The sequence below is a fragment of the Emydura macquarii genome, unplaced genomic scaffold (assembly GCF_026122565.2).
Source record: "Emydura macquarii macquarii isolate MOO-44397 ecotype Brisbane River unplaced genomic scaffold, CSIRO-AGI_Emac_v2 contig_499, whole genome shotgun sequence".
NCBI lineage: Eukaryota > Metazoa > Chordata > Testudines > Chelidae > Emydura > Emydura macquarii.
The window spans coordinates 16385872-16400858 of record NW_027130636.1 but is presented as its reverse complement, the minus strand read 5'-3'; the positions used below and the strand labels follow the sequence as shown (position 1 = coordinate 16400858).

General features: G+C 52.0%; 1 protein-coding gene across 1 annotated transcript in view; it reads left to right on the top strand.

Annotated features, from left to right (window-relative positions):
* The window catches only part of CROCC2 (ciliary rootlet coiled-coil, rootletin family member 2), an 87983-nt gene that overhangs the window by 14495 nt on the left and 58501 nt on the right, over positions 1-14987 (top strand). The window contains exons 4-10 of the mRNA XM_067539021.1: positions 7589-7762; positions 8524-8607; positions 9673-9779; positions 11489-11654; positions 12315-12421; positions 13002-13229; positions 14871-14967. Of these exons, the coding sequence (XP_067395122.1) occupies positions 7589-7762; positions 8524-8607; positions 9673-9779; positions 11489-11654; positions 12315-12421; positions 13002-13229; positions 14871-14967 (963 nt within the window). The remainder of the gene's footprint in view (positions 1-7588; positions 7763-8523; positions 8608-9672; positions 9780-11488; positions 11655-12314; positions 12422-13001; positions 13230-14870; positions 14968-14987) is intronic.

Genomic DNA, 14987 nt, shown 5'->3' with positions numbered 1-14987 from the left:
GAGGAAGTGATTTTTAGGGCTTTTGGTGGCTACTGATATTCTGGAAGTGCAATCAGAATAAGACAATAGCAGGAGTGGACTTTTATCAAAGAGCCCTTGCACTGACTGGGATGCTGTGGCAGAATTGAAGGCCAGAAGGGCCAGCTAGCTGTGGTCAGCTAGTCCTAGCTCCTGCATAGCTCACACCAGAGAACGTCATCCCGTAAACTCTGCATCAAGCTGCTGTCCAACTAATAGCATCCCAACTCTGTGGTTGGGTCCTCAACAAAATGGGGTTGCACCTTTGCTGTGTGGGAGCTCGCCGTGTCCTTTGGGGCTTATTGGGACACTTAATTCACCTCTGGCAATTGGTTGTCTTTAACTCCCACAACCTTGCGTTTCCTCCACAGGGCCTGTGGTTTGAGGATGTTGGGGCTAGACCAGGGAAACGCCCTCTGTGAGCTCTCCTTTTCAAGAGACCCTTTATGCAATTAACCCACCCCCAGAGCCGTCTTCTTCCCGCAGGCACAGTGCTCCCCAGAAACACACAGGGAGGACAGAGGGCTGTTCTCATGACGTTCCTGGGACCTGCTTTCCATTCCTCTATCTCTTGGCTGCAGCTGAGTGGAGCGGGCTCCCCAGCTGGTGGGGGGTAAGAGATGGAAAGGAAGAGCAGCTGTATTGGAAACCATCTAACCACGTTCCATGGCAGCAAAGGCCTCTCTCTCCCCACTGCAAAGGGGAAAGTTTGGGGAACTTCCAGGAACCACAAAGTGATGTGCAAAGGTTGGGGAGTTGCTACTTTCAGGCATGGCCCACTGGTGTCTCCCCAGGCTTGCCGAAGCGGGAGGGATAATAGCCCAGTTTTTGCAAGCTGCTGGCCACTTTCTGGGGCACGCAGGTGCAGCTAGCCCTACGCAGAGCTCTCCTACCCCTCCCTGTGAGGAGTAGCTCCATGCTGCAATCCCTGCTCTCAGGGCGCTGTGACATTCTTTGCCAGATAAAGATTCCCACCAAAAAAGCAGAAATAAGTGTAACTCCAAACAATCCCTATTCCCCTCCCCACAAACCTGACCTGTTAGACATGGAGCCACTGGCCTGGAGCCGTCCCCTCTGGACAGCTACCCAAACAGACCCCTTGGACTAGACTCTGCTGCTGGCTGGCTGTGGGGATGGAGCTGGTGGGGATGGTGCAGGACGCTAATGGGAGAGAAGGTGTCAGGAGGAGAGGAGCTGGGGACCTTTTTTCTGTTCACTCTTTGGCTCACAACTTCTTGGCTGCTACTCAGGAGCCAGCTGGGATCTTCAGAGGAGCTGGGGGGAGCGAAGCATCCAAACCCACTGTCCTAGGCTCTCTGTCTGTCTGCTGCCACCCTACAGCCTGACTGTTCTAGCTGTCCTGCCAGAAGGCGGAGTCTTTCTTGCAGGAACTCAGTGTTGTTGAAGGGAATTTACCCTGCAGGACAGGCATCGCTTACAGCTCAGGGAAAACCGAGCGGCTTGTGCTTGAGGCTCTGGACGAGGAGCCGGGAGACTTGGGTTCAATTCCCAGCTCTGCCACAGACTCCCTGTGTGACCTTTGGCAAGTCACTTCATCTCCCTGGACCTCATCCTGTACAGTGGGGATGAGACGCCTTCCATTCTGTCTCGTCTCTCGAGACTGTCGGCTGTGCAGGGCAGAGACTCTCTCGCCACGTGTATGTGCAGTGCCTAGCACAGTGCGGACGGATCTCAGCTGAAGACTGATAATACACATACTCAATAGTAGTTCAGTGGCACTGTGTTGGTTATGGGGCTAGCCGCACCCTTGCCCCCTTTCTGCTCTCTCTGAGGGCCCTGCTTCAGTGTTCGGCTTCTTGCCCTTACCTGTCTCGGGTGCAGTCCTGCCATTCTCCCACTTGGAGACCAGCAAGCAGTGACACCACCCTGTGCATGGTACCAGCTGCTTATCCCACTGCAGGGCCAGCTGGGACCTGGGCACCTGTGTTTCCAACAGCCATCCTTCAACAAAGGGTGTGATATAGATGTTGGAACAAAGCACGGGACAGCAACCAGACTACATGCACGTTTAGTCTCATCTAACCTTAGGCTTCGCTCCTTGCTATGACTGGCTTCCCTTTTCAGTCACAAGGCCAAAGCAGAACCAAGATACCTTCTCCAAGCAGAGCCCAGACCCTTCTGTGTCAGTCTGTCTCCCCCACAGGACATGCTGTTTAAGAAAGCCCCCCCCCGCCCCTTTCCTGCAGGGATGTGGGCTCCGTTGCAACGTTGCTCAATAGTTTTTTGTTTCATACCCCAAGCATGAAGTTTCCTGAGGCCTGAAGCAAAGCACCCAGCAGGCCCTATCGAGAAGAATGCCACCATACTCAGCAGTTAGACCCATTCAGTACCCAGGGGTTATAATCACTGCCCTGAGAGCTGCGTGTCCCCTCTAGGTGAGGCTGATGAAACTGTCTGACCCCTTGTGTTAGTCTAGCGCAGAGTCAAGCACATATTCCCTGTCACTTAACACTGAAGTGTCTTAGCGGAGCCATGTGGGGACCTACACCTGGGAACCAATAGAGGCACTCCGCCTCTGGGTGGAGAGTCATTGGCCGAACTGTGCCTGGGGAGCAGCTAGCACAGCACTTGCCTGCGCGATGCCTGCTTCTAGCTAGCGCTATCAGCCCCTTGCTTTCATCAGCTCTGCACATAAATCATCTTCAAGCAAGAATTCTGAAACGATGGTTTATTATGGGCCAATTCCCCTGCCCCAGTTCTGCCAGTTCTTAGACCTGCCAATGCACGGTGTTCTCCATGACTATCAAAGAGGCAGGAGCATCAAGCTGTCCTGCAGCAAGGTAAGAGCATGAGTGCCAGCCTCAGGGCAGACTGTTAAGAACCAGGGCACAAGCCCAGTATTGCCAACCCCAACAGTTCAAAAATCATGTCAGACCCCACAAAATCATGAGATTAGCCTAAAAAGCATGAGATTCTTATTGAAGATTAAATCTTTTTTTAGTCCATCTTCTGATTTTTGATCTCCCTCTCCCAGCTCCCGGTGCAGGTGGAACTAGCACAGTGCTGCCTACTCTTGCATATTGATGGGAAGGACAAGGATTTTGGCTCCTGCTGCAGGAGCTCTCACAATAATGCAAAGAGCTCTTACCTTTACCTAACAATGGAGCGGGGCTTGCAAGCACCACTCCCTATTTCTTGCCCTCCCAGGCCATCTAGGAAGGTGGTGGGACTCCATTTTTAGAGGTTTTTTAGGTCTAGTGGCTTGACAAAGCCCTGGCTGGGATGATTTAGTTGGGGTTAGTCCTGCTTTAAGCAGGGGGTTGGACTAAATGATCTCCTGAGCTCCCTTCCAACCCTAATCTATGATTCTATGGCAGTCACCTGTTCCCATAGCTGCCAAAGTTTATACAGCTCCGTGCTGGACATTTTGTACCAGTGTGTAAAAATCACTAGTCTCTCCGATATGGTCCCTGCCACTGTTTATGGGAGGGACAATGGAGGAACCATAAAGACTCACTCACTTCCCCCAATAGTCTATGAATAGTCTATGAATGTCCTTCACCTTTTGTGACCCTTCCATTGCCTCATATCCTGCTGCTCTCCGGCAGGGAGCCCTCACTCAGGATTGGGAGATGCAAGGGAAGATGATGGAATCTGAACTGTGCCTTGCCCCTGGTCAAAAGCAGCAGCAGGGACCAGAGCAGGAAGGGAAACCCTGGGGAAATGAGAAGGAGGGGGGAAAAATCCATTTGAGAGTTCTAGCATGAGATTATGAGTGAGGTTTAATTTTAGTTAAAAATCGCATCTCTTGCAGTCAATTCACAAGAGTCGGCACATCTGCAAACCCCAAATTGGTGGTGAGCTCTGTACTGGTGATTTCATCAACCAGTTATCAATTGTAAACTCCTCAGACACTATAGCAGACTTAACATGGACTGACAGATAGTCCCCTGGGATATGCCCATCTATCTAGCCACTCAGCTGAGCCTACCTTTGTGATGGATGGTCCCTTACACCAAGAATCACAGCAATGTTCAGGTTACTCCCAGTCCCAAAGGACCAGTCACTTACCCCAGGTCAGTTGCACTTTAGATCTCACACCCAAGACAATACTTACAGCCAATGCTATAATAAGCTATCTAAAGATTTAACAACTAGGATAAGATAATAAGAAAAGTTCCAGAGGGGTAGCCGTGTTAGTCTGTATAAAGCAAAAACAACGAGAGTCCTGTAGCACTTTAAAGACTAACAAATTTAATTTCTGCAGGCATAAGCTTTCGTGGGCTGTAACCCACTTCCTCAGATGTAAGGAATAGAAATCAGATAGGAGGTATATATATACATATCCAAGAGTAAGTAATAACAATGGGGAAAGTAGACAAAAGCAGTTAGAGTAGTTGAGGCCTATTCACAATCATTGATTAGAAGGTGAGAATGTGTGAACAGTGACAATTACTTCTTGTAATGAGATAACCATTCCAAGTCCCGATTCAGACCCAGTTTGATTGTGTCAAGTTTGCAGATGATTTCTAGCTCAGCAGTTTCTCTTTGAAGCAATGCCCCTCTGCCATGTACATTGGCCAAACCGGACTGTCACTACGCAAAAGAATAAATGGACACAAATCAGATATAAAAAATAACAACATCCATAAACCAGTCGGAGAACACTTCAGTCTCCCAGGACACTCTGTCACTGACTTGAAAGTTGCCATACTTCTACAAAAAAAACTTCAAAAACAGACTTCAAAGAGAGATGTCTCTCTCCTGTGATTTGCTCAGTCATAGAAGCTTACAGTGCAAACACTCAAATATGACCTTACAATATGGGATACAGACTGGATAGGTGAGATTAATGCACACAGCAAGTCACCAGCATTCAGTAAAGTCCAAACACTAAACACCTTCTTATCATTCGAGTCCCTATTTTAACCGCACTAACAGAGGTCTCCACAGCTACATGTCTGTCAGCGTTCAGCTGGGACATGGAGACCTTGACATGAGCTGGAACGTGGTCTGCCAGGGTCACAGCTAAAGGGCCCAGTTCTCCTGCCCCAACTCTGCCAGAAGCCCAGCTAATTCACGGTGCTCTCTGTGAATATCGAGAAGTGGGAGGGCTTTTCTCCACACCCACCACCACCAAGTTAAATCCAATTTCACAGAAGGCAAAACTGCTCCTTTCCCATGGCCTGTTCTCTGTGTGATGATAAATGTCTCAGTCCATCTGGGAGCCCGGTCCCCGGGGCGAGGCAGGAGGGGAGTGTCATCAAAGGAGGGAGGGAGGATGTTTATAATAAGGTTCAGTGGAAATAGAAGCCAAGAGAACCTTATAATTGGGTTATTACGTCTTGTGAGTCAGACTCGGCACTGCAAAGCACACTGCACGCAGACAAGATCAGACCTGTACCGCCCAGCGAGGAAAGACACAGACACTGCTATTCAAGGTGACCTGCAGCAGCGTGAAAACAAATTAAAAGACGAGTGTGTGGCTATGTTATATTAGAGCAGGATTGTGTGTGTCTTTCTGCTCCTCCAGCTGTTTGTCTGTCTGTAGCCCTCTCTTTTCTCTTAGACCTACTTCACTTGTCAGCTCTTGGGGGAGGGACTGTCTTTTTGTTCCTTGTTTGTAGAACACCTGGCACAAGGGGGCCCTGGGCCATGACTGGGGCTCCTGGGTGTTACAAGAATAATCATCATAATAATGAATAAACAATGCATCAATCATAATCTCCATGTCCATACAGCAGGATGCACACCACTACACACACTGTCTTCACTGCAGGGTTGGCTGGGGTTTGCCCCCACCCTGCTCCTTTCCACACACACAAACCTGTCACCCAAGTGTTGTGGTGCTTTTAGCCCAGCCTGCCCCGCCTGGCTAGGTTGTGTTGGAGCCTGAGTGCTGTTTTCATCTGGGCTGGTAGGTAGCCATCCACTTTGCAGTGAGGACACAGGCTAAATCCCTTAGTGTGCTGATAGTCCTCCAGTGTCTTCCCACCATTCCTCTGCATGGCCCGTAGGACAGACAGGTTCTCCCACAATTCACTCAGAAGGAATCACAGAGCTGCTCAGCTCAGCACAATCCTAAGAACCTTGAGATGTGCCCCAGCAGTCCTAGTGACAACCGGAAGAGCCAAGCACCAGCAAGGACCTAGTAAGTAACTGGGGTCTGGCTTTGCAACATGGCTGCTCATGGCTGGGCTGGGTGCAGATGGCCTGCAGTGCTGGGCTGGGCTAACTCTGCAGTGAAGATGCACCCTTTAGCACATGAAGTACCTTTCTGCCTGTGAGTGGTCCCATTGCATTTAGTGGGACTCCTCCCATGTGCAAAGTGTTGTGGGAAATTGTTTGCAGGTTTGGGGCCTTAATGTGTGGAATACCCCCATAGCAAATACAGAAGGGGCTTTAAGTACTTAAGTGGTTCTAAATGGACCTCCTTACCTTTCTAGGTTCCCCAAAGTCATAAATCATTCCATGAAATGCCCCAGCATGCAGCTTTTATCACACCTATCATCAAATTCAGCTGTTGCAGGAGGCTAGCTGGCGGGAGGCTGGGTGTTTCAGGAAATTGCTGCTATTTGCTCCATGTTGCTTGTTTGGAAAGTTTGGAGTATTAGGATTATGATCTGCACAAAAGGGTCTTGCATAATGTTTTTTTTTTTTTTAATCACTTGCTCTATGGTAAAAAAAAAAAATTACCCCAGCTCGGCTCCTGCCTCCCAGAGGCCCTGGTTGTATGGGCAGATGCACAGATTTTCTAAGGTTGGAATGGGATGAGGGATCTGAGCAGGAGAGTTGTCAGGAGACCTGGGTTCTGAGCTCAGCTCTGTCGGTGACTTGGTGGGTAGCTTTAGGCAAGTCCCTTAAGTTCGCATGGTTCTGCCTGTGGAATGGGGATAGTGGTGCTATCCCATCTTGGAGCTCTCCAGATGAGATGCACCACAGCCAGGCTAAGAATGATTATTATTACTGGTATGATTTCAGGCTATTGCAGTCCCCTGAATTTACAGCACTGCCTGCCTCTGGCTGAATTCCTGGCAATCATCTACAGCCCCTAGGTGATACCCTCATCCTCAGCAAAGACCAGCTGTAAAGAAGCTGTTCTCCAGCTCCTGCAAATGGGAGTTCCTGGAGCACTGTTGCTGGAGGGCCAGGGGAGGGGAGGGGAGCGTTTGGCCGTTTCACATGCTGCAGAAGATCAGGGAGTGGGAGTTGGGAGGTGCGTTAGACCCTGGCAGGGTTCAGCCAGAGCATTAAATGGAGCCTGCAAGGCCACCAGCCAGTTGCACAGGGGAATCCTCCCCCCAGAGCTCTGTAGCAGGTAGAGAAGAGGCACTACAAAGGAAGTCGCCTGTCTTGCGCCAAGGAGGGGAGACCTGTGCTGTGTCTGAGGCACTGGGGAGCTCCTTGAATCAAAGCACTAAGACTCAGTACTGAAGTGCATGGCTATCTGTGCTAGGGACCAGGCCTGCATTGCATGGCTGTTTCCTCCCAGCCCCTGCTGCCCCCTTGGGGGTTGGTATTTGCACTCACATGCAGTGTCTACCCGTGTGCTGCTGGCCTGCCAAGAGCAGAGCAGAGCTCAGCTTCCGCGGGGTCTCTGCTTTTCCAGCTGGAGAAGGCGCTGCGGGTGGAAGCAGCCCAGCGGGAGGAGGAGGGCAGCCTGTTGCTCGTGGAGCTGAGGCGGCGGTTCGAGGACGACGAGAAGGCATACAGGTGCAAGCTGCAGGCCTATCAGGAGGGGCAGCAGCGTCAGGCTCAACTGGTCCAGAGGCTCCAGAACAAGGTGGGTGCCTGCACCCGTTCCAGACTCTCCATGGGCAAAGCAAGGTAGCAAGAAGGGGGCGCAGAAGAAACTGACTGGGTATCTGGTGTGAATGGGAACAGCTGTATTGCAGCTGTGAAGTGCCCCAATTCACACCCCTGGGGGAACTAGTGCCTTGAGCGCTAAGCTCAGTCTGCTCAGAGCTGTGACATAGCCAGGTCAGGCAAAGTGCTGATGTCTGCCCCCAACTGGAGCAGGAAGGGACATGCAGTGAGCCCTTCATTTCTGCTAGTGTTATGAACAAGGCAGCCTTACCTCTGGGCACCCGCCACTGCACTTCTGAGCCACCCTCCTCCCCCTCTGGTGCACCTCTGGGCAACCTGGCCCCCTGCTGCTGTGCTTGTAGGAAGAAAACACTTCCTTCCGAGACGGAGTTTGCTTGGCCCCCTGTGCGCTATATCGCATTAAGCTGCCTCTCCTATCCGATTTCATTAAGGGCCTGCTCCAAGACTCACTGAAGTCAGTGGAAAGACTCCCATTGATGTTAGTGGGAGTTAAATTGGGCCCTTTGTCATCAGTAAGCAAACTAAGTATTATGAACCAATGGGTGATCTAGGCGCTTTTGATCATTTTACCCTGAGTGCTCATAATAATGCTCCAACTAATCATCCCAATCCACGCTTCTCTCATCCTCTTTTCTCTTTCTGTTTTCCTTCTCATTTCCTAAATCTTTCATACTCTCCCCCCTCCCTGCCATCTCCCCTTTCTGCTACTTGGCCTAGGTACTGCAATACAAGAAAAGATGCAGGGAGCTGGAGCAGCAGCTGCTAGAGAAAGCATCTGAATCCGAGCATCAGAAACAGATGGTCAGTAAAGCATGTAGTGTCCTGGCAATGCACAGAAATGATATGAGGAATCATGCAATGGCTTTATGCAGAACTTCACAATAAATTTGCATAGGAGTATTCCATCATGCCTTGTGTGTGTGGTTTCAGTGTCCTTCTGGCAGTCAGCCTCACCTAACAAAATAGCTGTTGCAGATTCCCCTTTGTGCATTTTGCTGTGAGTGAAAGTGAATATAACTGAAAAGGTTCTGTGTGGTGGTGTGACACCTGACTCCCACTGCCACCTGGTCTCTTCAATTTGTAACACCCCCTTTGAGTAGATAGCCCAAGCCCCTCAGATCAATGCAGAGTAGGATAGGTGATAATGGGATTTCACTGCAGTTTAAAAACCACAAGGCACTATGCCTTTTTTTGAGATCTGCAAGAAAAGGGGATTGCTACCTGCTGAGGAGAGAGCACAGAGAGCCCAGTCACTGCTCTGGGCCTCATCACACCATTGTCCAAGGGGCTGCTCAGGACTGGGCCTTTCTCAGATTTCTCCAGGTGTTCGGGAGGAAGGAAAGAGAGAACAGCCTGGTGTGGAGACTAGTGGAACACAAGGACTCTGAAAAATATGGTCAGGTCCCCCAGGTACACAGGCAGCGTTACAGCCTTAGGTCCCTGGGACATTGTGGGAGCCTCAGAGTCCAGTCAGGAGTTTCTGGAGCAGGTCCTCACCTGGTATAAATTAGCTTCACTGATTTCAATAGAGGTATGTCTCTTTACACAAGCTGAGAATCTGGCCCGCTGCATTTATCTGGAATGGACTCTGGATACAGCTTTGGGAAGAAAAGACCTTAAATAAATGTCTCTGCCTCCCTGGAAATTAGGTAGCAGGCTATCCAAAGTGGCCCAGTGGCCGCCAGCACGGCCCCGGCTGCATCAGGGCCAGAACTAGAGTTCTCTGCCCCCTGGAAGGTCTCTGGTTGTAACAGCTGGTGGTTCTTCCCCATTTGACGGGGTGTGTGTGTCTGTCTGTCCCCTAGGAGCCACTCCGCATCCTCATTACTCTCCTTGCCCTGTTGATCTGTCACTCCTCTCTCCCAGCTGCAGACTCGGCTGGAGTCCACAGAATCCCGCCTGCACTGCTCAGAGCATGGCCACAGCGCAGGCCTGGAGAACACCCTTATCCTCCTGGAGGAGGAGCAGCAGAGGTGAGGGCGGTGGCTGTGTCCAGGGAGCACCTGTGAGCGTGGGCCCTTGTTATCCCTTGTGCAAAGGAGGGGACACTAGAGCATTGCACAGAGCTGGGTGTTACTCAGCTGCCATCTGATGGTAACTGTCTGCCGCCCTCCTAGCCTGAGACTGATTGGACCCAGTGACCTGGGGCGACAGGCTCTGTATTCCATGAGCAGTCCCCATAACGGTAATTTTGGATCCCAGAGTGCAGCCTCTTTCCAGTCTGAGATTTTAGAGTCTGGGCCTGTGGTGCAGCTTGGTCCTTGGATTTCTTTGCTAAACTCTGAGCTTGGCGCAGTTCTCTGCAGTGCCGATAGACACACTGGCCCTCCTTCTGCACTGCAGGGGGCTGAGGGGTGGCTGTTTTCTCTTTCTGACTCAGCCCATCAGGGCTCCCTCACAGGTAGCTGAGCCACATGGAGACTGTTCAGAATGTCCCCACACATACAAGAGTCTCCTCCCAGCTCTGTCAGCCAGCATCTGCTAGGATCCCCTTCTGCCACGGGCTGCTCTATAATCTCCAGCTATCAAAGGGTTAATTCTCAGGACACAGGAGCTGAAATAGGGGCTGTTTTGGAGGCCTGGGGGGGCCAGTCCTGCACGTATTCCTGCTAGGAGCCTGCTCAGGGGCTGCCTTTCAGTGTGTTTTCACCCAGGATCCCTTCCAGAGCTGCCTGTGGTGTCTTGGCGGGACCACCAGGATATGTTGCGTCTGCGGGGCTGCAGCAAGGACACCGGGTGGAGTTTGGATGGGCTGCTGATGGGAGGTAGCAAAAGGGGGGCTCTGGGGGATACTGAGATTTGAGGCTTTAGCAGAGGGGGTGGCATCTTAAAAGCCCTGGGAAGCGTGAGGTGGCACAGGGAGTGGTTACTCATTCAGAAATGGGCTGTGTCATGCTGCAGACACACAGCGCAGGGGGCCTGAGTCTGCCCTGTCACCTGCTGGTTTCTGAAAAGACTTCAAAGCATTGCTTTTAACATAGTCGTGGTTTGGGGTGACCGCAGTCTCCGTGCCAATGCGGGGTTTGGAGTGACGGCTGTCTGCTCCCTCCATGCCATACTGCTGCATGTGGATCTGCAGAGAAGGGCTGCAAGGGAAAGGTGCTGCTGGCTGGTGTTCTGACCTTGGTTCTAGAATGCTCTTCCTCCGTAGTCTCCCCGAATCAGGATCTGTGAGTGTCTCAGGCCCGCTGCAGAGCCTGGCTCTTTTCCCAGGCACTGGAGGATAAAAGGGTCTTTCAAACAATCTGCTTTAGCTCAAGCACAAGACTTCACTTGGAATCGCTGTGTGAGTGTCTCCGGCCTGTGCTCTGCAGGAGGTCAGAGCAAAGGCATGGCGCCCTCCTGACCTATTTCGCTGCTCTGACCATTGCAGGCCCTTCGAGTGGGCCTGAGCCGCCAGCCCACGCAGTCAGAGCACATGGAGCAGTGCATGCCATACGGCTCTGCTCCAGAGGAGATCAGAATCCAAGCCATGGAGACTGGGCTTTGTATCTCAGAAGAGACGGCTCCTTCTATTGGTGGTGGGAGGTAAATCCCCAGGCACTGAGCCTGGAGACGAGTTCCCATGCAGGAGCGGGTGCCCCCATTGCCGGCGCATAGGGCCTGCCTGGGAATCCCAGCTGCCCTCTAGTGGTAGTGCTGCAGCACAGGGGAACCAACATCTGGCTTGTTCCTGACCTAGGAGCACCAGCCTTTCCCAGATGAACACGCTGCTGCAGGAGCAGCTGGACCAGATGAAATGTTCCAATCAGAGACTGGCAGGGGAGCTGGAGAGGGCAACTTCAGATCTGCACAGGCTGAGAGGCAAGCTAGAGCAGAGAGAGTCCCAGCAGGGCAGCGACGGGGAGGTGAGTCCTTCCACTGGGCCTTGTGGTTTGGTTTTCATTATTGACTTCAGTTGACACCAGCTGGGGGTCTGGCTGACTGACATCCATGGAACTGTGTCAGTTCACACCAGCTTTATTTCCAAATTTGCCCATGTTCCCTGTTACTGATTTGAGAGCTTAACAGCAGTAGGATGGGTCAAAGAAAGCATCTTCTCCGGAGTGGAGAGCTGACAGTTCTGTTCTAGAGCCAATGCTGCTTAACAAAGGTACTAATGACCTGCAGGGGGTTGGAGAGCAGTGAGGTGCCTCGGTCTGTAGATGACACACAATTATTTAGGGCAGTGAGGAGCAGAGAAGACTCTCAGAGAGCCCTGAACAAGTCGGTTGTTGTAAATGCAAAGTGATGTACATCGTGGGGACGGTTAAACTGCACGTCCAACTTGCCGGGCTCTAGGTTAGCTGTATCCACTCAGGAAAGGGAGCTGGGCATCAGTGGAGACCCCTGCTCAGTGTTCCACTGGGATGCACACACAAGATGTTAAGATGCATAAGGAAGGGCTGGATCCTGCTCCTTGGCTGTGGTGCTCCCTTGGTGAATCTCTGAATTCTGAGACATCCCCCTCTCCCGTCCTGCCTGTGCCTCACAGCCTCTCACGTCCTGTCCTGCCCTTATTTCCTCAGAGCTGTGGCACATACTTAAGCAATGAACACAGTGGGATCCTGCTGCTCTGGCGCCAAGCCGCCACGCTGCGCAGCAACTTCTCGGAGCTCCGTGTCACAACAGAGCGGTGAGTGTCGCCCAGGCTGGGCACTGCCGGGAGATCCCCCTGGTATCTCAGATAGCCCTTTTGGCGGTAACGGGAGGACGACTGGCATGTGGATCTGGATACTGCTATTAGATAGCCAGTTGGAGAGCAGCCTCAGAGTAGCAGATCCCTAACCTGAATCCAGTCCCGAGGGTACACAAATCTGATCCCTGTGATTGCCAAAGATGGAGCTGTATCAGCCAACCACAGCGATCGGGGGCCTTTGTTCTCTCCCTTCACCTGAGCAAAGACAGAAAGAGCTTGTGCCTGCTAGGACTGATCTCTGCAGCAAGCGACACGTAGTGGGTGATGGCCACACTACCAGACGGGGTCGTGCTCTCAGAGGAGAGGCACAGGTCTCCCCCAGGAAGTGAGTTGTGCCGTACTGTCTGAGGCCCCCCAGCAGGGCTGTCCGGAGCAGGCTTCCATTGCTGGGGTCCTAGCAGTTGTTGGGAGGAGGCTGACAGCTGGCGGCGGGCTGGGAGCTAGGAGCCCTGGCAGGGCTTCGCGGTGATGCTCTTTAAAATGGCCTCACGCGTGGGGATTTCTTTCTCATTGCCAGAGGCCTGGCTGAAGCCAAGACAGACATGGCAAGGACCGTGCGCCGCCTCCAAACTGCCTGCCTGAATCTGGACTCAAACATGCGCCTGTCGGAGAGCGGCGCAGCCTGCTCGCTGGAGAAACAGGCTCTGCAGGGCGCACGCTTGGAGCAGCAGCTGCGGGAGAAGGTCCGTGAGATGATTCAGCTCCAGAGCCGCTGGGATGGGGAGAAAGTAGAGCTGAACTCCAGGTGAAGATGTGACTGAGCCTAACGAGCCAAGGGGGTGATCCTCAGAGAGGTCACCCAAGCCTGGTGCCTGAGGTCTCTAGCTGGGGTCGTGCTCTGGCTCCCTCACTTTGGCTTTTCCTAAGAGATTCCAAGGAAGGGCCAGCTGCACAGCTGATGTAAATTGATGTAACTTTGTTGGAGCCCATGGACCAGCTCCCCAGCGGGTGTAAGTCAGCATAGCTCTATTGAAGCTAATGGGCCAAACCCCCAGCTGGTGTTAATTGTTTCAGCACCATTGAAGTCAGTGGGACCAAGAGGGCTGGGCTGATTTATGCCATCTGGGGGTCTGGGCTCAGAGAGCAAAATCTCCTCTCACCCAGGGAAAGGTGCTGTGCCCAGGGCGGGAGCGCACTGGGGGAGCCTAGCACTGAATGTGGACATGACTGACTTAACCCTCCTTTCATCCTGTTTGTTTTCATCACTGGTTTTAAATAATAAACTCCAACAGAAACAGGAAGCAGGGCCAGCTGTTCCCGCTGCTGCACTGTGGCTGTAGATAACGTCACTGATCTGCCCAGGGTTCTTCTGGGCTGCTGAGGGCTCATCACCTCCCCCTCTTTTTGGGGAGCCCAGGGGAATGTTGTACTTTGTCACTACGAAGGGCCCCAAACCCACTGTACCTAGACAGATAGGCTGTGATGCCTCAACACCCCAGGTCCGCACCAAGTGATGCAGCCACAAGGGGATTAAAGCCACAAAGTGTTTTGTAAAAGGTCCCAGACTAGAGAAAATGAACACCCTGAATCCATTGGTCGAAGCCAAAAGCTACCCCTGCTCTGGATGCAGGGCCCGGTCCTGACGGGACAGCCCTAGGGGTGACAGCTTTCCAATCCAGAGCGGACTTCACATCCAGATCAGGATTGGGATCATCAACAGAGCTATAGGGGGAAGCTTAAGGCTCTAACGTGTCGAGCCCAATGCTGTAGTCGAGCTCTGTGCCTGCTGAAGCCGACGGGGGCCTCTGTGCCAGCACAGGAGCTGACCCACATCCAACTAAGGCGCCGGGGCCGGGGACTTAGAGACTACGTGGCCCTCCCATTGCCAGCCACCCAGGCCAGGGGTCCCAAGCTTGGGGTAAGAGGGTGGAAAATTGGCTGCAGCTTCTTCTTATTCCTCTGATATTCTGAGTCTGAGAAATGTGCTCGAAAAATAACTCAATAAACACCATGGAATATTTAACACACCTCTTCTCATGTTATTCCTGGAAATGACACAACGGTGACCCTGGAAATAGCATTCTGTGGCCCAGGGGATTGTTGTTCAGCAGAATTACCATAAATCAGTGACTCATTTCCCTGCTGTGTGAAGTTTTAACTCTCTTCGTCCCACCCTCCCCTCCTGTCACGCAGAGATCATCTTGGCTTTGTGCCCCTTTTTTTAAGGTCATCACTTTGAAAATATGTCAGGTGTTCACCCCATCTATCCATCCAGTTCATGTGTGTAGATCTCACCTTGCACCAGCAGCTGTTCTCTGCATTGAACTGTCTCAGAATGCCTGGAAGGACTGAAAGGTGCTGGAGAAATGTCGGCTTTGCCGTTGATCCCCTGGTTCTTTCTTCTCCCTGCTCAACCAGCTCTCTGTGCCCGGCTTGTATCTTTCAGGATAACAGAGCTGACTGTTTTAGGAGAGAAACTGAAAGATCAGAATGCAAAGAAAGAGAAGACCATTTCTGCTCTAAAACTGGACATTCAGAAACTGGTATGCTTATCCACAAACTC